This window comes from Amia ocellicauda, chromosome 2, assembly GCF_036373705.1.
Source record: "Amia ocellicauda isolate fAmiCal2 chromosome 2, fAmiCal2.hap1, whole genome shotgun sequence".
Taxonomy (NCBI): Eukaryota; Metazoa; Chordata; class Actinopteri; order Amiiformes; family Amiidae; genus Amia; species Amia ocellicauda.
In genome coordinates, this window is record NC_089851.1 from 12,803,953 (window position 1) to 12,831,913 (window position 27,961).

Sequence of the window (27,961 nt, forward strand, 5' to 3'; positions counted from 1 at the left end):
ATATTGACACTTATTTGAAATTGTTTAGCTAAGATGTTCATAAACTGTGTAGCATAAAGCCCCATTAAATTTATAAGGATTCCAGAAAAAGGTGGTGGGGAATTATTTTAGTTACGTTATAACATGTACACATTTATTTAATCCTATACCCAACAAAACAGAAGACATATTTACAATTTTCTAAGATGTTTTGCAGCTGAAACCAGTGCCAGTACACTGATCTATTACACTACCACCTGCTAAGTATATGGACACTGAAACACTGGGAATTATTTCCAATGGCAGAAAGACTAAAGTATCAAGTAGGATGTGTGAGTAGCAGGTAGCTGTTCATTCAAAGTTAGCAGTGATCAATTGCCTCTCATTAGTCCTCTTGTTCTAGGCAGTGTAACTAATAAAAAGCCTTTGACTCTCTCTATCATACATATTTAGTTATACTCCCTCATAGATCTTATTGAATGTGGTCAGGATTTCTGCTAAAAAATATAAAAAATAAACAAATACATAATCTATCTATCCAACAATGCTATATGACTTTTCATGTGGAGTTAATATTACACTAGTACCACTAGTGTTTAAATAAATAAATAAATAAATAAATACTTCCATCTGGTGGCCAAATATAGGGTGTGTACATTTATAAGCTTTGGAAATAGTCAATATTGCAAACTTAATCGAAATTCACATATATCAATATATAGATAAACAGTTCTCATTACTGTTAGAATGTATTAACAAATAAATAAACTATAAATACAATAACACGAATACATTGTAATCACACATAAGACTTGCGATTCCAGGCAGCGGCGGCGGTAATACGCAATGCAGCACCTTCCCGGCACCCGTAGTGACAGCCAGTGACGAGCTGAATCTCTAGGAGTAGCAGGAATTCGTCCAGCCATATCTGCAATTTGTGTTCATTCTTTCTACCTATCTGTCTCGTTTTGTTTATTTCATCGTTAAAAACAACGACTGCCTCGGACCATGGCAGCCCAGAAAATCAACGAGGCACACGAGCACATCGCCAAGGCAGAAAAATAGTAAGAGACATATTTGAGATGTGTTTATATGAATATTTAGCTACATGTACTTTGGCTCTTTCCATTGATGTTTCTGTGTCACTGACATTACGATGTCGTATTTGTTTGTAAACTGGTGTATTTGGATTCGTGTTAGCCCCGGTTTGTATACTGTTATTGCGTTTCTACCACAGAAATAAAAATATCCTCTTTAACAGCGTCAGATTAGGGGTGGAAGGCTAGTGTTGATTGGTTAAACTCCCGGAACTCAGTGACGCAATCTTAACCAAGGTGTGCAGGGATTTGTAGTTCTTCTTATTGATACGTCGATATTTTGTAATGTATAAGGTATGACAAAATACTACATCTACCATATACCACAGCTGCTGAGGTGATGTCTGTCCGTTTCCTCTACGAACAATAATAATACATTGTTTTCAAGCGAATCTTTTTTAATAGCTAAAAAACAAGATACCTTTTTTAAAATGTTAAAAGCTAGAAACTAGTGACTGTTGTTTCTTAATGTTTGTTCTGTAATACTAAACTGCTGTGGTCATTATTTAAAATATGCGTGGCCCAGGACACACAAGCTGTACATTGTGTGATGCTGTGTCATATAATTAACACACACATATAATCATACACTGCTGGATGAAGGCCACCCCAGTATGTTTTCACTTGCTTCGATCCACAGCTTTACTTTTCCATGATATGCCTGCAAAGTTTGTTTCTTCTTCCCATCTTTTATGTGGTCGTCTTTTTATTGCATCTCTTTGTATCCATTCAATACCTTCCTTTGTCCATTTTTGATCTGCTTTTCTTGCTAAAGAAGATTAAAAATGATTTTAAGCAATCAAAATGCATAAAATGTAGCCCAATTATGTGCCTACCAATGCTACAGTGACACCTGATATCTGAGTCTAGAAAACATTGAATAAAAGGAATATTACATGTTGATGGGGACAATGCACCACAGCTAAAAGTTGGCTAACTATTTATTTATTTATTTATTTATTTATTTTGTAAACCTCATACTGCAGTGAATAAAAATTAAATCAAGGCTGTGCAGCACCATATTCCTGTTGCACTGGTAGCCGTGGTTTGTTATTTGAGAAGTAACAGGGTGGCACACATTCAGTCCACAGTCAGAATGATGGCATGTCACCTGAATGGGAATTGCCTGATGAGTTTCCTATATATACATTATGAAGGCTGACTGAAGCACATTTAACAGACATGCAAATGAATGGCGAAGAGACTTGGACTTGCCATTATGACTCCTAGTCCAGGTAGCAATTAGTTTAGTGGCAAATCCAGTTTTTCAACATTGTAATTTATTATGCTTGGTAGGTTCTGAATGCTGTTTTGAAGAACTTAACCACCGTCCCTATTCTTGTCAGTGCCAGTACATGTTAAGTTAGAAATGTTTTAAGCAGCTGGTCACAGTAATTTCGAATGCTTGGTAGGTTCTGTTTAAGTGCAGTCGTCAGTGTGCTCTCATTTTTTTCAGTTAGACGTTTCACAGTAAAGTATTTCTTTATTTTTATTTTGCTCATTGCAGCCTGAAAACAAGCTTCATGAAATGGAAGCCCGACTATGACAGTGCAGCCTCAGAGTATGCAAAGGCAGGTAAGAAATGATTTAGAAAAGTATTATTGTTATTATTAAAGAAATTCTGATTATTATTATATATTATTATAATATATTGAAAATTAACTTTTAAACATAGTTATTGAAAAGGCTTAATAATTAAAAAAAATTCAGTGGTTTGATCTTTCCATTTCACCAGTAGTTATACTATATATATATACAGTACTGTGCAAAAGTTTTAGGCAGGTGTGAAAAAATGCTGTAAACTGAGAATGCTTTCAAAAATAGACATGTTAATAGATTATATTTATCAATTAACTAAATGCAAAGTGAGTGAACAGAAGAAAAATCGTATTTGGTGTGACCACCCTTTGTCTTCAAAACAGCATCAATTCTTCTAGGTACACTTGCACAAAGTTAGGGATTTTGTGGGCATATAGTCAGGTGTATGATTAAACAATTATACCAAACAGGTGCTAATGATCATCAATTCAATATGTAGGTTGAAACACAATCATTAACCGAAACAGAAACAGCTGTGTAGGAGGAATACAACTGGGTGAGGAACAGCCAAACTCAGCTAACAAGGTGAGGTTGCTGAAGACAGTTTACTGTCAAAAGTCCTACACCATGGCAAGACTGAGCACAGCAACAAGACACAAGGTAGTTATACTGGATCAGCAAGGTCTTTCCCAGGCAGACATTTCAAGGCAGACTGGTCAGCAAAGGAAGCTTATTGCAGCAGATGAGAGAAACGTCATGCTTACTTCCCTTTGCAATCGGAAGTTGTCCAGCAGTGCCATCAGCTCAGAATTGGCAGAAAACAATGGGACCCTGGTACACCCATCTACTGTCTGGAGAAGTTGGTGGCCTTCATGGAATACTTGCAGCCAAAAACCCATACCTCTGATGTGGCAAAAGGCCAAGCGACTCAACTATGCATGAAAACACAGGAACGGGGGTGCAGAAAAATAGCAGCAGGTGCTCTGGACTGATGAGTCAAAATTTGAAATGCTTGGCTGTAACAGAAGACAGTTTGTTCGCCGAAGGGCTGGAGAGCGATACACGAATGAGTGTCTGCAGGCAACAGTGACGCATGGTGTAGGTTCCTTGCAAGTTTGGGGCTGCATTTATGCAAATGGAGTTGTGGATTTGGTCAGAATTAATGGTCTCCTCAATGCTGAGATGTACAGGCAGATGCTTATCCATCATGCAATACCATCAGGTAGGCATCTGGTTGGCTCCAAATTTATTCTGCAGCATGACAATGACCCCAAACATACAGTAACAGTCATTAAGAACTGTCTTCAGTGTAAAGAAGAACAAGGAGGTTGGCCCCCACAGAGCCCTGATCTCAACATCGAGTCTGTCTGGGATTACATGAAGAGAGAGAAGCAACTGAGGCTGCCTAAATCCACAGAAGAACTCTGGTTAGTTCTGCAAGATGTGTGGGCCAACCTACCTGCCGAGTGCCTTCAAAAACTGTGTGCAAGTGAACCTAGAAGAACTGATGCTGTTGTGAAGGCAAAGGGTGATCACACCAAATATGGATTTGATTTAGATTTTTCTTCTGTTCACTCACTTTGCATTTAGTTAATTGATAAATATAATCTATTAACATGTCTATTTTTGAAAGCATTCTCAGTTTACAGCATTTCTTCACACCTGCCTAAAACTTTTGCACAGTACTGTACTTGGACAAATAATGGGCAAATAAATACATTCTCATGAAATTATTGATTTGTGCTTCTATCTCTCACAGCTGTTGCCTTTAAAAATGCCAAACAGTTTGAACAGGCCAAAGAAGCATACCTGAAGGAGGCAGAGGCACACTCAGACAACAGAGCGTATCCTTCAGGGTGTCTGCTGTTACTCTTTGTGTTAAGAAACAAACTTCACACAGTCTACAACACAAGCCAGGGAATGTGTTACAGAGTTCGGGTCAGTAACTGCAGCTCTTAAAGTACCTGTACTTTCAGGTGTAAGAAAGAAAACTAAAATGGTCTTACTGAGAAATATGTAAGTGTTCCTTAAATATGTGAACTGTAAGTGCTGTTACACACGAACATGATTAATTATAATGTAAAATATTTATATTTTTCTTAACCATATTACTTTCCAGTCTTTTCCATGCCGCCAAGTAAGTACTGCAATCTTTTAATGTTGGTCTTGCTGGTATTACCTGTGTTTTAATATATATCTATACACCGATCAGCCATAACATTATGACCACATGCCTAATATTGTGTAGGTCCCCCTTTTGCCGCCAATCAGCCCTGACCCGTCGAGGCATGGACTCCACTAGACCTCTGAAGCTGTGCTGTGGTATCTGGCACCAAGACGTTAGCAGCAGATCCTTTAAGTCCTGTAAGTTGCGAGGTGGGGCCTCCATGGATCGGACTTGTTTGTCCAGCACATCCCACAGATGCTTGATTGGATTGAGATCTGGGGAATTTGGAGGGCAAGTCAACACCTTGAACTCATGATTCATCAAACCAGGCCACCTTCTTCCATTGCTCCGTGGTCCAGTTCTGATGCTCACGTGCCCATTGTAGGCGCTTTGGGCAGTGGACAGGGGTCAGCATGGGCACCCTGACTGGTCTGCGGCTACGCTGCCCCATATGCAACAAACTGCGATGCACTGTGTGTTCTGACACCTTTCTATCAGGACCAGCATGAACTTTTTCAGCAATTTGAGCTACAGTAGCTCGTCTGTTGGATCGGACCACACGGGCCAGCCTTCGCTCCCCACGTGCATCATTGAGCCTTGGCCGCCCATGACCCTGTCGCCGGTTCACTGCTTTTCCTTCCTTGGACCACTTTTGACTGACCACTGCAGACCGGGAACACCCCACAAGAGCTGCAGTTTTGGAGATGCTCTGACCCAGCCGTCTAGCCATCACAATTTGGCCCTTGTCAAAGTCGCTCAGATCCTTACGCTTGCCCATTTTTCCTGCTTCTAACACATCAACTTTGAGGACAAAATGTTCACTTGCTGCCTAATATATCCCACCCACTGACAGGTGCCATGAAAACAAGATTATCAGTGTTATTCACTTCACCTGTCAGTGGTCATAATGTTATGGCTGATCGGTGTATATATATGTGTGTGTGTGTGTGTATATATATATATATATATATTATAATTTCCTTTATTTTGAAAATATATATCTTTTTAAATTTGTAAATATATTTTTAGTGTAACACTGCAGTCTTTTGTATGCCTTTAAACATGTAAGCTGTTTTTTATGGTCTGTTATTATTATTACCTTTTCGTCTGTAGAGCACTTGAACAAGCCGGCATGATGCTGAAGGTTAGTGATGTTTATTTGAAACTTAAAGTTTTAGTCCGTGAAAATCATAATGTAATTGTCAACCACAGAACTGTTTAGATCAATTCTTATTGGCATTAGAATTCACTAGACACTATTGTTGTAGTTAATGCAATATGCTGTACGGATCTGTGTGAGGGGGCTGTGTTTTTCAGGAAGCAGGATCCTACTAGGTAAGGCCTAAGGGATCCCCAGGGGTAAATCTGTGTTATTTGTTGTTTGCAGGATATGCAACGCTTGCCTGAAGCAATTCAATACATTGAGAAAGCTAGCATGATGTATGTGGAGAATGGCACACCAGATACAGCCGCAATGGCATTGGACAGGGCTGGAAAGTAAGTTATGAGTCTCTAGCATAAATATATCATTCCTAACCAAGCATGTTGTTTTAATATTGTTACTTATGAATGTGCTTGAAGTGTAGCATAAACTTGTGTCTCCACCAGTTCACAAACAAATTACTTTTTTATTGAAAGACACACTTTCAAGTTGACTCAATATTAATGTTATTAATGTTTATTTTAATGGACCTGTTGCCTGTGTCAGTGTATCTGTTAATGACATGTTTTGCTTCTCTCAGGCTAATAGAACCTTTAAACCTGGAAAAGGCAGTGGAACTATACCAGCAAGCAGCTTCTGTCTTTGAAGTAAGTTGCACTGCATACAACCTTCCAGTATTGTTCGCATTCAGTCTCTTTATATTTAGACCTCTCCATGCTGTATCTGATCTATTTCATTATTTATTATGAGCTCTAAATGCATGTGTATATGGGCATTCACCCCCCTGCCCACATAACAATATTATGGTGACACAAGACAGAATAATGGTAGACAAATAGTTTGTGTTCCCCACATGCATCCGTGTTCACTGCACCCACTGATCTGTCTGCCTGCTCTGAGTTCCTCTCAGGCCATTACTTTAATATGTGCATTCTGGATTAAAAACATTCATTCAGAATCCTTTTGCATTCAGTTTCACATTATTTTCACATAGCTAGACTCAAGGCTGAAGAACATGCTATGAATATACTAACACACGCTGGGTGTTTGTATTGCGTCCGTGCAGAATGAAGACCGACTACGACAGGCAGTGGAGCTTTTGGGTAAATCCTCTAGACTTCTGGTCAGGGCCCGCAGGTAAAACTGTTAGGATTCACACATTTTCATTATTTTAGTTGCACCGTGTATTAAGAATGAATTCTGACTTGTCATTGGTAATTATTTTATGTTCTCAGACTTGATGAAGCTGCAGTATCGATACAAAAGGAGAAGAACATGTATAAAGAAATAGAAAATTACCCTACTTGCTTTAAGGTATGTTGTGATGAGTTAATGTGCCTTATAACTTTATTCAGTTTATTTTATAGAAATATAGAAACAGTTGAGCTTCTAATTTAATTTTTAAGAACAAATACTTTTAGATCCTTTAAAGATGTTTCTTTATAATTGTATTAGGATTTTTAATTGAAGTCTGATTTATAAATGAAAACTTGTTGTCATGTTAATTTCAGCAACATATTTTTTTCTTTCCTTTGGTAGAAAACAATTGCACAAGTGCTTGTTCACCTTCACAGAAACGACTTTGTTGCAGCAGACAAATGTGTGCGAGAAAGTTACAGGTACAATAATGTTATAGTTTTTTCCATCTTAAATACATATTTTTGAATGTACTGTAGAATAATCTTTTATAATCCTTTTCTTTCCAGTATCCCAGGTTTCAGTGGCAGTGAGGACTGCATTGCCCTGGAGCAGCTATTGCAGGGCTACGACCAGCAGGATGAAGACCAAGTGTTTTCAGTGTGTAACTCACCTCTAGTTAAATACATGGACAATGATGTGAGTGCACTGCATTTTCAACCTCCTACATCTTAAGAATAGATCTAGATTCATGTCACTGATGTACTTTACATCCAAAACCCCAAAAAGTCTGTTGCGAATGATAGTAAATATGGAATCTGAATGTTTCAAATGCTTTGTTCTTGCAGTACGCCAAGCTTGCTTTGAGTTTAAGAGTACCTGGAGGTGGAACCAAGAAGAAATCGCCAGTCACTCCCCAGGATGGGGCAGGGGGCTCCCGGGCGGAGGAAGAGGACGACGAATACTCTGGGGGGCTGTGCTAGCCTGCATGCTGCTCCCACACTACACTTTCCACCGTTATACGTACAAATCAACATCAGGTACAGGCTGTCCTGACAACTCGTGTTAATCTGGGTTTACCAACTGTACACCACCTGCCATCGAAACATCGGTTCAAATATAATTATTCTGCACCTGTGCTGTTATGAGAGTAGCATGACAATATATTACCTTCAATTGATCAATCAAATGTGCTTGCCCTCTGATGAGAAAATGGCGGCTTTTGAGGCTGAATATTGTATCATCATTATTCTATTAAAACGTTGTTTTGCTTTTAATATGAATTTGCCATCATATTTAAAAAAATAATAAAATTCTAAAAGACTGAAAACCACTATACATTTTTTAACAGGTATTGAATAACATATGACACCAGCTTAAACCTTGAGCTGCAGAAACATCAATAGGTAAATATAATGACTCACTGTAGCTCTTAGTTCCTGACGTTAAATCAACACCAGTGACATCACAAACAAACAAACCAAAAAACAAAACGTTAAACATGCATTTTTATTTTCTTAAGTAATTGCCTTTATATGGGCTATTTGTATGGTTGTAGAAGAAGGGGGAACAGGTGCCTGTTTTGGATTTTGAAGTATTTGTATAATAAATAAAAAGTCCTGGAAGACATTAGATATATATATATTTTTTTGTACATTATGAATTTATTATTTTAGTGTTATTTATTTCAGTTGCAGTGCAGTTTTTATTCGCAGCTTATATCTCCATAACTGAAACAGAGGAAGAAAGATTGTGTAAGCACATCCATACTGAGATTTCTGACTGTGCAACTTTATGGAAGATTTCAGTTGTGTTGTGGAAAACAAAAAGGTCCACAGTATTAAAATATTTGCAGATTACAAACAATACATGACAAAGAATCGGGCTGGTACAGATCTAACACCACTTAAGTGGAAAATCAAACAACTTATACATGTATTATTAAACCAAGACAATGTATTTCTATAAGTGATCTAGAGAAACATGGAGGTAGCAAGCCCCTAGGAGTCAGAAGTTATTTGGTCTAGCTAACATGACTGTGTCTACCTTGAATGAAGGTATATATATCACCGTATCTAATATGAAGGGAACGAAAGCTTGAAAAACTCTTTTAGTTTCCCCATTGTAAAATAAGTAAATATTTGTTTTGCTGTGGTACCCAGAACCGTTAACAATGGGAGGCCAGATTAATATGATATCAATGCCTGTTAAATTAGAATCTTTATGGGAGTTTCTCGTTTTCCAAAAATTCACTTCCTATCAGCAAATGTTATCTCTTGCTTTCATTTAAATTTTGTATCAATGTCAATTCCCCTAACCTTTGTGTTGCTTGCCCTGTGCGTGAGTAGCTTGGCTGTGGTAAATGTTGATCAGCAAATGTTTTTGCTAGGAGCTGCCAGTGAAAAAGAGAACCAACACATTTCTTACCAGTGTGAAGACCATAGCAAGAAGCACTTTTTCATCATACAATCTCTCTGTGTTCTTGGCTGTGTACCACTCGGGTAAGCATTAATTTATGGAACTTATGGAAAGGGTAAACAAATGAACAAAAAGAAAAGCAATCCTAATTGAAGGTACCCGTGCAAGCTGTTTGCTTTGAAGTGTGCTCAGTTTGCATACTTAGAAAACCTTTCAGCACCACAAAAGTGATAAATCCATTCACAATTGTAACCATTGATAGTGATCTAATGGTACTACATGTGGATGGATTGATGGATTGATTCAGCCTTAATAAAATAATGTTTAAACACTTGCAGTTGGTAAAGGGGCCATTGGCAGCTAGATTATGGAATTCAATGTTTGAAGTATGTGCTTTCAAAGAAACTGAAACAACAATTGGTAAGTAGTGTGTACCCCTATATGGCATTCCTTGAATAATAAAAAAAAAAAAATGGAATAACTATTAACATAAGCACAGCAATAAATATAAGGGTGACTGTTCTGTGAAAAAATACAATTTTCAATTTATTGACATTGTTAAAGTAGTGTTCTTTTTTTGTATGTGGTTCCTTATATTCAGATTTCCTAATATATTTGTATAGATGTTCAATATAAGGATGTTATAATGATTTATATTGGCTGGTTCTGATGTTCTTAATGTCTTTAAGTAATGAAAGCTGTTCTATAGATATATTCATCTGTAAAACTTGTACGGAAGTGATCATTTTGTTCCCTCCCCCCTCACCTTCAGTCTCAGTGTGAGAACTGTACTAATCAAATGCAATCTGCTGTGATGTGTAAATGTCTTTAGTTGCATCTTATTGTATGCAAATTATGGCAAATTGTTGCTTTGAGGAATTGTTTTCCAAAATATTCTGTGATGTGTAAAAGCAGTGCATTAAATGAAAACAATGTATAAACTGGTTAGCAAAATACAGGGCTATATACAAGATTATTCCTCCCTGTGACAATAAACAATATGATACAAAATGTGTCTTGTGTCTCTGCTGATTAAACTTATTTGGTTGCATAAAATATTTTATGGCATATAATATGAAGATTTATAAGCCTCAGACTTCTAAATAATTGATGGAAATTTCCAGTTATAGGTGGTGTATAAATGCAGGTTTGTGCTTTACCACTTTTGAGGCCATTTGGGACATTTAAAACAATTAGTTGCATTCAATTAAGTTTATTAAAAAGTTGTAAACACGTTTTTTACTTCGACGTTCAGTATAGATTTGCATTCAGTATTACAAATAAATGTATTACACATTCAAGGGCTAGTTTTCAAATTTCATTCTAAATATTACATTTTCAAAGTTTACTGCAACACATTTTGCTGTTTACTGACAGCTTTATGTATGTATTTATATATGTATTTGAAATTTGAATGCAGAATAGGATTCTAAGCCAATCGACCAGAAAAATAATTGTTAGATCTTGCTGTGGAAAGTTTTTCTACATCTCCATTAGTTTGTTTCAAATACGCAATTCACTCACTGCATCGCAACGCAGCGTCTATCGTTCGGAAATACTCGGAACATTCCGGGTACAGCCGAAGCGAGAAGCCGGGGCGGATGTTGAATGCGGTTCTGTCCCGCAGGACGCGCCGGTCGTTGGTCTGGGCGGGCGGTGTTGTTGTGAGTCTGGGAAGATGGCCGCAGTACAACTTCACTTCTGTCAGGGCTCTGTGGAAACAAACCAGCAAGACAGAGCTGTCCTGGTTGTGGGACAGCTGGCACACCTGCACCAGCTAGCGTGGGACCAAGTGAGGGACACGTTACAGCCCCGAGTAAACGAAGAGGTAAACGAGCTGCATTTGCACATCATATCTGGAAATACAAAACGGAAGCCGCACTTATTTTCGGAGTTTTGTAAATAAAGCTAGTTATGAAATATGCTCATGCATGGCTGTGCTACAATTTGAATAGTTTTATTTTCAAAATAAACTTTTTTGTAGTACTGTAGCCTGCCTTTACTGTACTGCAACCCTGCACGTTTGTTTAAGTTTATTAAAAAACAGAAAAGGTCAGCATTGAATCTCACTGGCATGTGTAATATTACATGTATGGTATTTATTTGTTCTGTTTATGAACAGCCCACTAATCTTATTCAAAACAGACCTGAGCAATACATTTATTTGTACGGTACATGCATAAATATAGCAGAATGATTCAGGATATATTGTTAAATTGAGAGTATGAACAGCGGAGGTTATGGACAATGAATAAATCATAGTCCATCAAAACACTTGGAAAGGGAAATACTTCCGTATCAGAGAGCTGTAGTGTTGCAGAGGCCGGGTGGGGCTCTTACAGCCTGGGCTTTCTGCTGCCTCATGCTATCCTGTCTGTCTGTCTGTCTGTCTGTCTGTCTGGGTAAATTGTCTCATTCCTTCATCTTGTCTTTATGAAATAGTACAGCTGTAAGCTTAGCCTATGTTTAGAATTTTAAAATAGGCTTTAAAACATTGTCATGATCACAATTTCTCTGCTTCCTTATGATGGAGACATACTTTTTCTCTTCTTTCTCTACAGACATGGAAGACTGCCCTTAAATCCCTAAAGCCCAACCCAACAGACACTTGTCCCCTTTGGCTGAACGTGGCCACTGTGGCTGCTCTCCCATCTAAAGTGAGCCGTCACAACACGCCCTCCTCGGCCCATTTCCTCACCCGCCTGGTGCGAACCTGCCTTCCTGGAAAGGCCAATCAGCATGTGGTGGTGAGCAGAGACATACGCCCATCTCCCCCAGCTCCACAGACATTTTTATTCTCTCACATGCTGCCCATCAACATTATTTGAGAGGAACAAAATGAAAAACAGATCCATGTAAATAAATCCTTAAAAGTTAAGATTGCCGATTTCTCCATTGTTGTAAGACTTTGCATTTTGTAATCTTATGGTTAGTATTGATTGCATTGTTTTTTTTTTTTACATATCTCCCTAAGGAAACCTGACTTGATATTTATACTCCTATACCCATAGCTTTGATCAATAAATAGCCTCTGTGGCCTGCGATAAGTTAAAGTGCAACTCTTTAATGTCTCTTATTTTCAGAGGGTAGTAATGGCTTGCATTCTGTTTCTTTATCTCTACACGGCAATGTTTGAATGTATGGATAAAAAAAGCAGATCAACAATGTTAATAACAGCCCATGCCCCTTTGTCCCCCAGGTGGTTTGTGAAAGGACATCGGTCTTTGCCTCGGCATGTGCAATTGCCAGGGCGTTTCCCCTCTTCTCACGGTGCTCAGGACAGAGTACACCCAGCGAGAGTCAGAAAGTGACAGCAGAGTTTCTCTGTCTGGCACCGGACAATGAGCCACTCTCAACGGCAACACTGATGGCAAGTTCGATAACACCACTCCCTGAAGAGACTTCTAACAGTGCCGAAGTGTGCACACTGAATGGGGTGTCTGTTGTCTGTCTTTACAGTGTTTATCAAGCGTGGCAGAGAGTATCAGACTGGCATCCAGGATAGTGGACACACCGTGCAATGAGATGAACACTGACGACTTCCTGCAGGTAAGCGACCAACTGGTCATTAAGCCATCTAGATTGGAGGAACAGAACTGCCGTTTTAATTGTTAGTCTCTGTTAGCCACTTTATTCAACCTTGAAAAGAGCTCTAGGCAATAGATTTCTCTTACGTGCATGGTATGATTTATGAGGTGATGCTTAAAATTGGTGTCTTTTCATGGTTTTCCCAGAGTTCATAGTTAAATCCTGTCAAAAACAAATTCCTCAATTACAAAGAATGTAAAAAGCAATCACGATGTTTCACGGCACAGGAGATCAAGGCAGTGGGGTCAGAAGTGGGAGTTGTTCCAGTCATCATTCGTGGGGAGGATCTTCTTAAGAAAGGGTTTGGAGGTAATACTTACGAATCTTCTAGAAGCACTCGAGAGGTTTTCATTTTGATTCATCCGGTTCGCCAAGAGTGTGCCTTCTTTTAGAAATATATATTAAAATATACACATATAAATACAATTTTTTTCCCATCTATTTGTTTTTCTCTCTACCTAATAATATATGCTTTATGATTACATTAGAGACACTGAATACTGCTACAAAGTCTTAAGATGGTGAAGTATTGCTTCATCCTTTCCCTTCAGTTTCCATGCACTGTGCAGAGCGCTGACCCCCGTTTTATTCCACATCGCAGGTATCTACGGAGTTGGAAAGGCGGCAGAGAGCCCCCCCGTACTGGCTGTGCTCAGTCACACCCCAGAAGGGGCTACACAGACCATTGCCTGGATTGGGAAGGGGATTGTTTACGACACTGGGGGGTTAACAATTAAAGGAAAAGTAAGAATGTCAATGTTAATATTGAAGAACCTGCCGCACATGTCTTTTAAAGATACTGAGTATCGCATATGCATTTTTGTTTTAGAATGATTTGGAACCGTCATCTTAAGAAATCTAACTTTGGTATGCTAGGAGTTTAGACCTAAAGACAGAAGTCTAAATTGGAAACAGTCTACGGCCCGTCACTAGTTTGTCTCAAGCCTATAATCAAAGGGATTATAGTATAAACCATAGTAGGTTCCTCAAAGACCTCACTGTATATTAGTGTTATCTGTGATGGCTTATCCTGATCTCGTTTCTTGTTTGGCGTCATGCTTCACTTGCTTTCTTGTTTGACACCGTTGTTGACTTGATTTGTGTTTGACGTCATTGTTCATTTTCACTATGCAGTGAACACAAGTATGAGCTCTCTTTTTAGATTACGTGTATTTTCCCTTTGTAAACTCGCTTTTATGATGCATTGGATGTACAGTAACGTACCATACAGTGTCAATGTGAGACAGTGACAGCAGTGGTACTTGTTGCTGCAGACTCTAATGCCCGGGATGAAGAGAGATTGTGCTGGAGCAGCTGCTGTACTTGGGGCCTTCAGAGCAGCTGTTAAACAGGTAAACAGGGAGAGCATCCATTTCATTAGCCAATATTGTTTTTCTGCATTGTATTACATGTTTGTCAGTTGTCATTAAGCCTGTACAAAATGCAAGTATACACTCACCTAAAGGATTATTAGGAACACCTGTTCAATTTCTCATTAATGCAATTATCTAACCAACCAATCACATGGCAGTTGCTTCAATGCATTTAGGGGTGTGGTCCTGGTCAAGACAATCTCCTGAACTCCAAACTGAATGTCTGAATGGGAAAGAAAGGTGATTTAAGCAATTTTGAGCGTGGCATGGTTGTTGGTGCCAGACGGGCCGGTCTGAGTATTTCACAATCTGCTCAGTTACTGGGATTTTCACGCACAACCATTTCTAGGGTTTACAAAGAATGGTGTGAAAAGGGAAAAACATCCAGTATGCGGCAGTCCTGTGGGCAAAAATGCCTTGTTGATGCTAGAGGTCAGAGGAGAATGGGCCGACTGATTCAAGCTGATAGAAGAGCAACTTTGACTGAAATAACCACTCGTTACAACCGAGGTATGCAGCAAAGCATTTGTGAAGCCACAACACGTACAACCTTGAGGCGGATGGGTTACAACAGCAGAAGACCCCACCGGGTACCACTCATCTCCACTACAAATAGGAAAAAGAGGCTACAATTTGCACAAGCTCACCAAAATTGGACAGTTGAAGACTGGAAAAATGTTGCCTGGTCTGATGAGTCTCGATTTCTGTTGAGACATTCAGATGGTAGAGTCAGAATTTGGCGTAAACAGAATGAGAACATGGATCCATCATGCCTTGTTACCACTGTGCAGGCTGGTGGTGGTGGTGTAATGGTGTGGGGGATGTTTTCTTGGCACACTTTAGGCCCCTTAGTGCCAGTTGGGCATCGTTTAAATGCCACGGCCTACCTGAGCATTGTTTCTGACCATGTCCATCCCTTTATGACCACCATGTACCCATCCTCTGATGGCTACTTCCAGCAGGATAATGCACCATGTCACAAAGGTCGAATCATTTCAAATTGGTTTCTTGAACATGACAATGAGTTCACTGTACTAAACTGGCCCCCACAGTCACCAGATCTCAACCCAATAGAGCATCTTTGGGATGTGGTGGAACGGGAGCTTCGTGCCCTGGATGTGCATCCCACAAATCTCCATCAACTGCAAGATGCTATCCTATCAATATGGGCCAACATTTCTAAAGAATGCTTTCAGCACCTTGTTGAATCAATGCCACGTAGAATTAAGGCAGTTCTGAAGGCGAAAGGGGGTCAAACACAGTATTAGTATGGTGTTCCTAATAATCCTTTAGGTGAGTGTATAATGGACATAATTGTGCCTTATCATTGGGGGAAATTCTATAAATAGACAACATGCTGTAGTGACAACTTACTCTTTCATTTTAGGGTTTCAAAGAAAATCTACATGCTGTTTTCTGCTTGGCTGAAAACGCAATTGGTCCGAAAGCAACTAGGCCAGATGACATACATCAGCTGTATTCAGGGAAGTAAGTAACAGTACCTTTAACCGGTTGTATGTTGACAGAACTGAGTGGTGCCCAAGTGCCTATTGTAAAGTATGTATTTTGTTATTATTTACAAGTGAGGTTCAACTCAGGCAAGAAAGATAACAACAACCTAAACAAATGGCCTCCTGATACCGATTGTATCAACTTGATACAGGAAGTTAGGGAAGAGCACAGAATGCTTTGAAATATTAGAAATCTGAACCACGTTGAATTACCTGTCCTGACTCACACAGGCTGTTTCTGCCCTTCGTAGAACCGTGGAGATTAATAACACGGACGCAGAAGGACGCTTGGTCTTGGCAGACGGAGCAGTGTATGCCAGCAAGGACCTCAAAGCTGACATCATCCTGGACATTGCCACTCTCACAGGGGCACAGGTAACCCAGCGGGCCTCTTTCGTTCACACTTACAATAGAATACTCCATGAGGGATATGGCATAACCAACTATACACATGGAGAATATTGCGATTTTGTATTTGTACCATTGGGTGTGTGGGAAACTTTGTGACATTCAAGTTGTTGTGAATAAATAAAGGAGTTCTAAATCTATGTAGTTTACTGACATCACAGCAGACGTTAATTTCTGTGAACGGACAATGTAAGAACTGAAAACTAAAGTGGAATGTGTTTATGACGTCTGACTTTTTTGACAAGTATTCATGGTTTGAAGGAGTAATGTGGACCCAGTTTTGCTACCATTTTTCTGACAGCAGTTATAAAATACATGGTAGATTGTTTGTTTTCAGAGGAGTTACGGCTCATTTTTAATATTCTTTCGGGGTTTAGCAGTGCATTATTTTTATCGGGGAGGGGGGGAATGAAGGAAAGACACAAATGTGAACAGTCTGAGTAAGACCTGGTAACCTTAACGTTTCAGAGAATAGTAATATATTTGCTAATGAAGGGCATTTGACTCCCAGAAATGTAGATCATTTGGTCCTTCTCCTGGTTGAGTCTTTGTGTTACTTTACCCAAAGAATGCATCCTATTAGAGGAGAACTGAATCTTTTAGTTTGTTTTTCTTTTAAATTAAGAGGTTTAACAACATGCACTTTCAGGGTATAGTGACTGGCCGATACCATGCAGCACTCCTGACGAACAGTGAGGAGTGGGAGAGGGCTTGTGTCAAAGCTGGCAGGAACAGTGGGGACCTTGTCCAGCCCCTCGTCTTCGCACCAGAACTGCACTTTAGTGAGTTTTCATCTGCTATGGCTGACATGAAGAATTTTGTGAGTGTGAGTAATATTGTAGCAAACCAGTTCGAGGCAAGTGCTGACACTAGGTTTTTTTTCTAAGTGTGATAATGAGCCTTAAAATACGAAAATTACACACAGAGTATTGATGCTTATTTCCTCAGTGCTGTAAGAGAAGAGGAGGAAACGTTTCAGTACACAAACACAGGCATCATTTTGCACCTATAAGAAAGGAAGTACAACATTGTATTTTAAAATTGGAAGTCAAAATTTAAAACCTAGGATAGCCTTTCTTCCATTGCTAAACAAATATTACAAATGTTTTGTTATTTGATTTAATATAGATTATATTATTCATATTATTAATGATGGTAATAATATATAATATGTGGATCTGGAGTTTCTTTCATGGTGCTACTGTAGAAAAGCACAAAAGTGAGCAACACACAGTTCCCAGATTGATTGTCTTGTTATTTGTACACAACGATAATTAAACATGGAAAATTAGACTTCCAGCCCAAGGTTTGAGATGGACTCAAATTTGTTGACTCTGAAAATGTATTTATGTTTTTGTTTATTTATGTTTGTTTATTGTTCTGTATTAATTTGCACTACTGGTTCAATGAGAAATATCTAATCATAAATCTATATCTCAATGACTTCTTTCCATTAAGTATTACCAATTCTGTTCTCTTCCAGGACAGAAGTAATGCTCAATGCTCCTGCGCTGGCTTGTTTATCGGGGCTCACATCGGATTCAACTGGTCCGGAGTGTGGATCCATGTGGACATGGCCTACCCTGCCTACAGTGTGAGCATGACGTGACTCCTCTCCTCTCCTGTTTAACTTAACACTGCTATTGCGGGATGTTATTATTAATGTAGGGTGAGTTATTGAATGCACACTTATTTAAGTGTGTAGGGGACAAATTCCCAAGGCAGCTCTAATATTACAGCTCCATGTTACTGAGGATGAATACCTTATGTATGCAGGATAAAATGTGATACTGAAGTGTGTAACACCAGCGTTATTAGTTCTAGCTTATTTGCATATTATGTTCGTGGCTGGATCTGCATGCTTTGTATGTATTTATACAACAGTTTAATGAGCAATGGAGCTGACTTTCTGTTTTCTTCCTGTTTCAGGGAGAACGAGCCACAGGTTATGGAGTAGCCCTGCTTCTAGCTCTGTTTGGACAAGCCACAGATGACACCCTGCTGCAGCTGGCCTCTCCTTTGGGCTCAGTGGTGGATGGACACACAGAGAACAGTGGGCTGACAATCAATACCCTGAAGCGGAGGAGGCTGGTCTAGTCTTTCTGTCCCTGTGTCATCATTCTCGGTGACGGAGGATCCGGTGACCTCAAAAGACCCGTGCCTGTTACTTTTAGAAATTCTGTTAACACGTATTCATGTATGCCTTTGTGATGTCATTACAAATGAATAACTTACATTTAAGGGAATGTCAGGCCTTTAAAAAATATGTATTATTGAGATGCTTTAAGAAAAATAAATTAAATCATTTTTTCACTGCTTTCTAGTATTTATCTGTTCAGTACGTGGCAGAACATCATTAGTGGAAACGGATTTCAAGGTTGGTTTATTTATACCCATATATTGTACATTACACCTTATTATATAATGGATAATTGATATAGAAAGAGTAAATTTGATACCTTTCCTAAGATACCTGGAAATGTCATACACATATACAGCAATATCCTGACCTGCATTATAATGCATATAGTGCAGTGAAAACAAAACAGTGACTCCCATTCTTAAAGTTTGTGGACAAGAGTCCAGTTTCTGTTGTACTTTATTAATAACACAAGCTTGTGTTGATTTCAATGCGTAAATCGTTCTGTGGCAACTCTGCAAAGGACGCTATACCAAATAAAGATTGTTTCATAGATCGATAAAGGATGGTGCTTACTAAAGATGCAAAATGCACTTTCCTGTTTAAAAGTCCTACCTTCCAAAAGTGTCCTGACAATTCAAACCTACGAGCAAAGCATCTTCGTACCAATGGAAATGTATCTGTTACATAAGAGTTCTTATCTTCTACATAGCATTAACTAAATATCTCCTCTGTAGGATTTCTGTCCCCTATGCAGGACTTTCATTCACTTATATCAGACATTTTTAAAATCTAATTATCCTCCATGATCTCGATTGCTCTCATATGAATGTTGTCACGGTGTAGCCTAATCCCAACATAGTTTTTTCCCCTTTCATTATTAATATTATTAAAAGTTTAAAATTACGGAGTTTGTGATTACCTGCAGATGGGTTGATGAATCAAACTGCCGCTGTGGAATTAGATTACCCTGTAACGGGATAACCCCAATCACAGCAAATTTCTGTTGTAAAGCATGACACTACATGTAGGCTAGATACAGAAATTAATCTTCAAGCAACTACCAAACTGCATCTCTTCCCAACTCACGAATCCAAGCAGAAACACAACCCCTATCTTATTAGGTCAACTCTTACTGTACATATGAAATCCTAACCCTAGCCGTGACCCTGATGGTCAGCGAGGCCCAGTGGCAGTGGGGTGGCAGTGATGAGTCCCTGCCCGCGGCAATTACCGAGACGGAGAGCGACAGGGAAGAGGCCGGGAGAGAGGGAAGCTACCTGGAGCCGGTGTGTGAGGCCCAGCAGCAGCGACTGAGGAAGATGTGGAACCAAGTGAGTCGCAGCTAAAGCTTGTTTCCGTCAGTGTTAGATTGCATCCGGACAGAAGTATTCAAAAAAGTGTTTGTGTGTGCTTCCTTATAAAGTATTATATGCAACATGCAATGCAGCTTCACAGACAAATTAAATATTAATGTCACACCGCATTACTGTAAAAAGCACTTCCCTTACCCACAGCATGTTGAAATGCTTGGCCAGCCAAAACATCATTGGTTAAGTAGTTTGTAAGACATGCTGTTCAATCTTCCACAAAATAAGAGCAATAAATCTAAATATTGGTTCAGCATTTTCAGTGAGCTTTAAAAATAATGCAGCGACAGAAAGTAGACATGAATGCAGGCCAGACTGCACCACACTTATGGACGAGTCATCTCAAAAACAGACAAAGGATGCTATTGAATACGGCCTATTAACCTTTAGCTGGGTGGAAATGTATTGATTAGCAAATTTTAAATTGTAGACCAAAAAGCTAAAAAAATGTATGTGACACATTGAACTCAGACTGTGTCTTTTACCTTTACAACATGACCATCTCTGGGTCCAGTAATGCCGCTGTCTCATCTCAGCTCTGCAGTTCACCTACAGAGGTCACAGTACCTGAATTCTAGTTTCCTTACACTTCACCTCTCATTCACTTCTTGTCAATTAGTCATTCCTCATTGTCTAATCTAATTACACACTTGCTCCTTGTTAGCCAATCTCCTCCTCATCATGTTTTTAAACCCCTTTGTTCCCTCTGTTCTCTGTGAGATCTTGTTTGGCTTTCTGTGCATCAGCTTGAGCGGTCCTGTGTTTAACCAGCTTTCTCCGTGTTCTTGACTCTTGCCTGTGTCCCCATTTTACCGCCGTCTGGATTTGCCTTCTCTGTATTGCCTGATCTCTCGACCTTTGCTTGTCCCTTTGACCATGCTTCTTGGTATTCCCCTCCTATCCCTGTTGCCTGTCTTTCGACTTAGCCTTCTTCTGTGCTTGGGTCCACATCCCCAGTTGTGTGACGTGTGAAAAACACCCTACAGTATTGGAGGCTTTGTTAATTTGTTCTGAGTGTTGATCCAGATAATGCTTTTGTACCCTGGTGAAAGTTCATTTTTGGTTTTCTTTTTTTCCCCTTCCTCAGGTCTCGCTTGTAAATGAGATCTCAATCACACTAGTACTTTCTGCTTAAATACACGTTTTCAAAAACATAAATGTATAATTTCAAATTATTTTGCCCATTGAATCATCCCAATTTCTGATGACCCTATTGCTTTATCAACTTGGTGTGGCAACCCTTGCACTATGGAGATTAATACGACAGTTTCCTCTTAGAAGACGTGCAGTAGCAACATCACAGATTTAGTTTTAACTTGCATTTAATTCCTGTAACCCAAGCAGAGCTTTGAAAAGTATTTAGTTTCACGTACTCAGCCATCAACAGTGAATGTTCACTCCACAGTGAAGTCACGAAGTTTTGAAATCTCAAACTTTCAACCTGCCTCATAGAAACCAATGGCAAATCTCTACACCACACTGCGATAAAAACTACGGTAAAACTGCTGGCTCTAGGATCACTTGAAACGCAACATGATTCACACTTCATTTCAGCGCTGCCGGTCATGTCAGTTCTGTACAGACCTTCGGTGTGCGCTGTGTTGTATTCACTCACTATGGACTCTTTATTAATTTTGGTGACTGATTCTTCTCACAGTGCTTATGCCTTCTATAATAACTATTGCAAAGGAGAAGCACCAAGGATCACACTTTTGATTTAACAAAGGAAGGAAAATGTTAGGTTGATCTCAGTACACAGTACATCTTAAAATGTCCTACAATTTGCAAAGGTTATTAATGTCAAATGGGGGCTACCAATTAATTAATATAGCCTGTGTATTCTGCAGCAGTCGTTATTTTAATCTTACAAAGGTGTTTTATGACCGTCCGTACATATGATGGTGAGTGGATATGAACAGAGAAGGAAGGCATGTTTCTAAATTCTCTCGAGTTTCAAACAACGCGACCACCGTAGTAGTTTGATCGATCGTAACAGGCAACAGGATATATCCTGGACTCCAAGGGTGACTACCTGGATGAGCCATGCAAGTGAACCGGTTTCCCTGCTTATTCTGAATATGGAAGCACTTTGATTAGAATAAAATAAAGCTGTTGGGTTGTAACAGATCAGACATGATAATAACACAAAATATACACTGTGTATGTTGTACCTTTCAAGCTTCTTTGCAACATGTGCTTTATTTCCATACCATTATTGAACCACAACATCATATATCCTTGTAATATACAGGTACCCAGTCAAGTTTTTTTTTTTTTTCTCAAAAAAATGTATGTACATGGAATGAAAATTAATACCCATATTTTTGTTTTTTTGTTTTTTGTTTTTGTTTCATGCTACAAGGTTTTCTAATGCATAGTTGGACTACCTTTAGCTCCAGCCTATTGTATTGACTAATTTTACTTAACCTTAAGAACAAAAAAATGACAAGTCATGATGTAAACATTTCTTTCTCTTTGTTTTAGTGGATGTAGAAATTTAATTAAAAGTCTTTTATGTTTAAGAATTTAAATGTCCATAAAAATACACATTAAGAAAATGAATGCATTCATACAGTATAGGACTAAAGTTAAGAAATTCCTCCAAGCACAGATACCCTGCACCCAGGGCTAAATCACGCACAGACTGGATTCCTTGGGCTCAAACATAAGAAGAGATGATCTATTCTTAATAATGCTCATCGTGGATGTGGGGAATAGTACCCTCCAGGTGAGATGATTTATTTATTTTCCTGAGAAAAACATCCTTAATGGTTTACACATTGTTTAGTTGACTGTACAAACATAATAAGGCAGATAACAGATTGTCATATAATTTGTCTTCTGTGTCTGTCTCAAAACTCCTTCTCTCTGTTTCTTGCAAAGCCAAACCCTTTCCAGGTTTAAAAAATTAAAAAATTAAAAGAAAAGTGGCTAGTGTTTTTCAGTCAGTCACTGCCCTTGTGTTTCCAGGAATAAACCACAAAAAGTTTCATGTCCCTTCAAGTTTACAGCCAGCCAGTCAGGACAGCGTATTGCACAACCCAAGATTTATATATTCCAATCTGAGAGAGTAAGGGAGTCGTACAATAAAAGCCCGCACATTGATCCATCTCTAAGAAGACCGGTGAACGATTGCCTCGATTCTTCAGAATAACATTTTAAAAACATCAGAATCTCCTTTTGCTTACGGGGTTAAGTTGTACAGGCAGTGGGAATTCAGAAGTGTAGGCTCCTTGGCCCTGCCAGGGAAAACAAAAATAGTACTGCCCATTCCTTACACAGAAAGCATACCTATTCTGACAGTATTGTGCTTATGGTTTTTACATTGTCAGTGTTTCAAGCAGCTCTCAGTGTGTCTTCTCCCGTGTCCATTTGATCATCGTCTCGGGAGATCTGTACAGGAAGATGAGCTTGGCATACAGGTCCTCCTCTAGCTCCAGCTCCCCGGTCTCTCGCACCAGGAAGATGTCCGTGCACAGCTTGAGGATCCGGTCCACGTTGGGAAGCTCCTCAAACATGATCGAATGGGAGATTCCACTGAAGAACTCGCGCACAAACTTCCCGATCACCAACACCACAGAGGCATACAAACCCATGATTCTGTTGTTATAAAGAGAGACAAAACAGAAAGAGTAAATACAATTTGCACTGACATCAGGAATGTCAATCCACACATGAGGTTGAAAAAGGGGCTTTAGCAGCATTTAAAATTAACTTGTAAGTTTCATAGGCTTACATTCTCATTACTTACATTCTCACCCTCAAATTACATGTTTGTTACTCAGAATACCACAATTAAAGACTCATGTTTTCATGAAAAGTACATAGTGTTATTGTATGTTAAACCTGTAGTAGGGTATGTTTATATTAAGTGCAGGGGCATAACTGAGATAATTCCAACTCACCCATATCCGGCGAGAAAACCTAAGCTTGGAGGACTGACTTTATTACTGAAGACATAGAGAACAATTCCGTTCATGTTTTCAGCAGGTATTCCTCTCTCAGGTCTGCTCATGTTAACAGTCCACCACTCCACCTCCATAGCGTCAATTTCCTTTTTCTCAAGTGTCAGTGTGATGCTCCTGTACTTTCCGTCTGAAGGAAAAAACTGCATTGTCAGATTCTGCGAAACAGCATGAGCCACAACAGACTAGATAACAAAATCAAGGTCCTGCGCATCAGCTCAAAGATTCAGGTCCTTGATACAGTCACACTGTTTGTGTATACATTTCATATACAGAGAGATTACAGAATGGTCTATGGAGTGAAAGCAACAAACAGCACTGATCTGCAAAAACAAACTTTGTAACCATTTATATCCTACTGCACCACATGGAAAAAGAGTGACAGAATTGCATTTATGTACATCATTAATCTGATATCTGTAACACGTTTGTTTTCAGGAATTCATATTTCATTGTGTTAATTGTGGACACACTGACTGCCAAGGCAACAGCATGTCATGATGTTTGTCACCAGTATAGCACTCTTCCCTTCACTGTACTATTAGTCATTGTATCCAAGTGTCCCAAATTTCATTTCTGGTAGAGATAATAGGTATACCTTCATACAGAGCCTCTATAGGTTTTGCGTTGGAATTGCTGGGTGCTTTGATAAAGCACGGGATAGCATTTTCTATTTTCCTGCAAAGCAGAAAAAAAAGTCAAGTTCCATACATCCATGAAATAAACTGATACAGAATATATGCATGTTTAAATTCAGATAGACTTACATATATATATACTTATATATACTTACACAGGCTTTTTTAGCGTTCCGTTCAATAAATTAATAAGCTCTGATTGTGTGGCATTATCAAGTTGTACTGTATGCTTATCCAGTGCGTCTTCGTCTTTCGCACCTAGAGTAGCATTCCTGTGTAAAATGAAACCAAACAATCCAGGACTTTAGAAAGCACACTAACATACTTCCTTGCTGAGCCACTTTTAATAAAGATATTCACTGAACACCCAATATGATGTGCAATTTCAGAGGGTCATACAGAAAATGATGAGCTATATGATATAAATGTCAAGGTTTATTCTAAATGGCCTAGATTTCTTTTCCTGAAATCTTTCCTTTATTTTTCAGGACTAATGTTTAAATATTATTAAAATAATGTAATATTTGACATATGTGTATTTTGGTTAAAACGCAATGCTGGTTTGCTACAATAAAGTCTCTTTTTGGTTGCGACTGCTATGGTTGAACCACAGAACATACCTTCGAATGTTCCATGCAATAGTAATCTGAAATTCTTTTGAAATCCTCAGGTCCTCAATTAGTTTTTTTCGACTTGGAGGACTGATAGTCCACAGGGAACTAGAGTCACCTTCCAGGTTTGCTATTGTGACATCCTCATATGCAAATGCTTCTAAAGCCTGCAGTGCTGCCTACAAAAATAAACACATGAATCAATAAATACATAACATAGTTTGATTTTTACTGCGTGTGGGACAATACCAATACACAATACACAGCAGATGTTACCAATAAGGACAGGTTTTCAAAGGAAAGAATTCTAATGTTATACTTACGGGTGTATTTGTATACGATTTCAAAAAAGCGTTATAATCTGAACTGCTAGGGGTTTTTAGATGAGTTTGTTGGGCACTCATAGTAAAGACAGGCTGTAAAAATAGAAAATATATAAATAAACAATCACATCATCCTGAGAACAGTGTTTATTATAAAAATATATTCACAGTACTGCAATCACTGGCTGACTTTATCTTGTGTAATGTCCCCCATCAGTTTTGTTACAGAATCAAACTCTGAGTAACACATACATTTTATATACCAAAAGCAATACAAAACAAATGCAAAGGGTCAAGTGAGTAATTCTTCTTACAATTAAATATAATCATTTAAAGCTAAGTGATGAATTCAAAAAAGTTGTATATTTAATAATAATAATAATAATAATAATAATAATAATAATAATAATAATAATAAGAGACAACAATATTTGTTCCCTTAATATCAAACAACAGATCTGTGGAATATTTCAGCTGTACCTGGAAGCCACCGAGTGTTATTGTTATGGAGACGTCTAAAGGTCTGTTAACAACACCAGCCACAGATTTGATCAGAGACATGAAGAGCAGGGGAAACCATACGATGCAGATGAGCAACATCACAATCATACCCCCCATTCCATACTTCACCACTTTCTTCTTCTTCTGTCCCCTTGGCTGGGGATATCTCTGAAAAACACAGGTATATCTTGGAGCCAAACTTGGCCAACATACTTGTTGCCTTTTGTAACATACCCTACATTATATGGTACAGCTACTGTACTGTCTTTCACAGACTATCAGTTAGGTATTGCTCAAGTAACATCATATTTATTTTCAAAATGGAAATTGTAAATGCTAATAATTGCAGTGAGGGAGTGTTTAGATGTAATCCTTTTTCATTGGAATAGATGGCTTTGCCTTATGTTTCCTTCCGGAAATATCACTGTAATTTTAACGCATTTCTACAAACACTAATAATATTATTATTACATTTGTATTATTATTTTTTACAAATACACACAAAGATCTGATCTAAAACCAATTATAATAAGGTCTGAACTCCCTCACATCTCTTGTTTGTATTACTCACCTTCTCTGACTCTCTCCAACACTTAAGCACAAATATGTGGGCGTAAATGTCTTCCACACAGATCCAGCTGGACAAGCTGAGTGTGGTGTCAGTCCACACCCAGTCCATCACAGCCCTGAGCTCCGTCAGGAAGGGTACGAGGCGGAAACTGAACAATGGATGGAGTGAAACACAATGTGAAACACATCACTGCATTCCATCAACAGCACTTACTGAGATTACAGTCAGCATAAAGCTTCCAAATACAACTTTTAAAAAATATATCTACAAAATAATTAAGCCTTAAAAACAACAACAAAAACACATTTTAATGACTCTTCCTCCGTAAATCTTCTCCTGATTTCCATGGATATAATTAAAATAAACATTGCTAATTTAGACTGATATGTCCCCGGTCTTCAGAAAGCAACTCACCCTTGGAATAAAAAGAGGTTGACATAGTTGTAGCTTTTGGTTAGAAAGTTGCCAAGCACACGTGTTGGATAGCCGCATCTGATCTGATAGGCAGATAATCCAAAATAAATGCACTTCACGAAGTACCACAGCTGAGCCACAGTGTTCTGACTGAACCGCCTTGAGGCAGAAAGCAGAGATGACAGCGTTAGGACTTTGTCTGGGACTTGGTATGTGAACAAGTTTATTTCACGCATATTTCTTTCACTTTAAACAACTTGGAAAAGTTGGAAACATACAATTGTTTAGCTACATAGGATTTGGAAATGTGTTTTGGGAAAAATATCTCCTAATTGAAATGAAGTTATAAACCAATGACATGGCAATAAATAAATGGCTTACTGGCTTACTGAGATTACACAGATCAAATGACTTAAATTTAATTGTTCTAAACAACAAGTAATGCTTGTGACACTCAATAGGGTAAATTATGTGAATTTTACATATACAGATTTGTAAGTCTCCCAACACTGAAAGGAAAAAGACTGATTGAACACATGACCTAACAGATGGTTATCAGCTTGTCTGTACCTATCTGTCACACCAGGTAGGATGAAGAACATCCAAAAGTGTATTCCAAAGACCAAGATGACTTGGAAAATGACTTTTCCCATTACGGTCTTCCTGAGGTACAGGGCCCGATCAACCACCATGGTTCCAAACTGAATCAAAACCATCACCAGGAAAGCTTCTGGAACCTGATCCTCTGACAGGGAGGATGTAATGTCTGCTGCGGCAGAGTGTTTCTGTGAAGACAAATATATTGCTTATCTAGAACACATACAATGACTCTATATTTAGATTGTTTATGATAAAATATATACTTCTATGTACCCCAAATGCCCAGAAGCCAAACACAATAATAATGAAGTCAACTGTGTCTGCCAGAAACATCAACACATAGACATCGGTCACAGCGCTGTACTCTGGGTGAATCAGATTGTAGAAAAACTGCCGAATAGGGATGTAGACTTCAAGGGTTCTGCATAAGTGAAGAAGAATAAATGCAT

At 38.7% G+C, this 27,961-nt stretch overlaps 3 protein-coding genes across 7 annotated transcripts in view; 2 read left to right on the forward strand and 1 right to left on the reverse strand.

Moving 5' to 3' along the window:
* The first annotated feature begins 843 nt into the window (after window positions 1-843).
* On the forward strand, window positions 844-10,512 carry napgb (N-ethylmaleimide-sensitive factor attachment protein, gamma b). Of its 2 annotated transcripts, XR_010821236.1 has the most exons (13): window positions 844-1,043; window positions 2,584-2,651; window positions 4,375-4,459; window positions 4,735-4,752; window positions 5,896-5,926; window positions 6,170-6,279; window positions 6,525-6,591; window positions 7,011-7,081; window positions 7,180-7,258; window positions 7,484-7,563; window positions 7,651-7,780; window positions 7,930-8,121; window positions 9,471-10,512. XR_010821236.1 is itself a non-coding variant. In XM_066719079.1 (12 exons), the coding sequence occupies exons 1-12, from the start codon at window positions 988-990 to the stop codon at window positions 8,062-8,064; spliced, it is 930 nt and encodes a 309-aa protein (XP_066575176.1). In that variant the 5' UTR covers window positions 844-987; the 3' UTR covers window positions 8,065-10,512. The 2 variants fall into 2 exon arrangements, 1 of the variants encoding a protein (XP_066575176.1); XM_066719079.1 differs by having other exon boundaries at window positions 7,930-10,512.
* Window positions 10,513-11,126: 614 nt separating this feature from the next.
* On the forward strand, window positions 11,127-18,695 carry LOC136764778 (probable aminopeptidase NPEPL1). 3 transcript variants are annotated; one of them, XM_066719094.1, is made up of 12 exons: window positions 11,129-11,327; window positions 12,061-12,246; window positions 12,699-12,869; window positions 12,959-13,048; window positions 13,315-13,396; window positions 13,689-13,831; window positions 14,362-14,439; window positions 15,848-15,948; window positions 16,223-16,346; window positions 17,029-17,205; window positions 17,863-17,973; window positions 18,309-18,695. In XM_066719094.1, exons 1-12 carry the CDS (start codon window positions 11,178-11,180, stop codon window positions 18,474-18,476), a joined length of 1,581 nt encoding a protein of 526 aa, XP_066575191.1. In that variant the 5' UTR covers window positions 11,129-11,177; the 3' UTR covers window positions 18,477-18,695. The 3 variants fall into 3 exon arrangements, with proteins under 3 accessions (XP_066575208.1, XP_066575191.1, XP_066575200.1); XM_066719103.1 differs by having other exon boundaries at window positions 17,029-17,199; XM_066719111.1 differs by lacking the exon at window positions 18,309-18,695 and having other exon boundaries at window positions 11,127-11,327; window positions 17,029-17,161.
* Window positions 18,696-22,050: 3,355 nt separating this feature from the next.
* The window catches only part of piezo2b (piezo-type mechanosensitive ion channel component 2b), a 164,914-nt gene continuing 159,003 nt past the window's right edge, over window positions 22,051-27,961 (reverse strand). For both annotated transcript variants that reach the window (XM_066719130.1, XM_066719121.1), the window contains 11 exons: window positions 27,786-27,933; window positions 27,483-27,697; window positions 26,913-27,071; window positions 26,499-26,646; window positions 25,907-26,095; window positions 25,427-25,519; window positions 25,113-25,282; window positions 24,648-24,764; window positions 24,453-24,532; window positions 23,795-23,984; window positions 22,051-23,489 (listed from right to left, as the gene is read on the reverse strand). In XM_066719130.1, coding sequence (XP_066575227.1) covers window positions 23,237-23,489; window positions 23,795-23,984; window positions 24,453-24,532; window positions 24,648-24,764; window positions 25,113-25,282; window positions 25,427-25,519; window positions 25,907-26,095; window positions 26,499-26,646; window positions 26,913-27,071; window positions 27,483-27,697; window positions 27,786-27,933 — 1,762 coding nt within the window. In that variant the 3' untranslated portion in view covers window positions 22,051-23,236. The remainder of the gene's footprint in view (window positions 23,490-23,794; window positions 23,985-24,452; window positions 24,533-24,647; window positions 24,765-25,112; window positions 25,283-25,426; window positions 25,520-25,906; window positions 26,096-26,498; window positions 26,647-26,912; window positions 27,072-27,482; window positions 27,698-27,785; window positions 27,934-27,961) is intronic.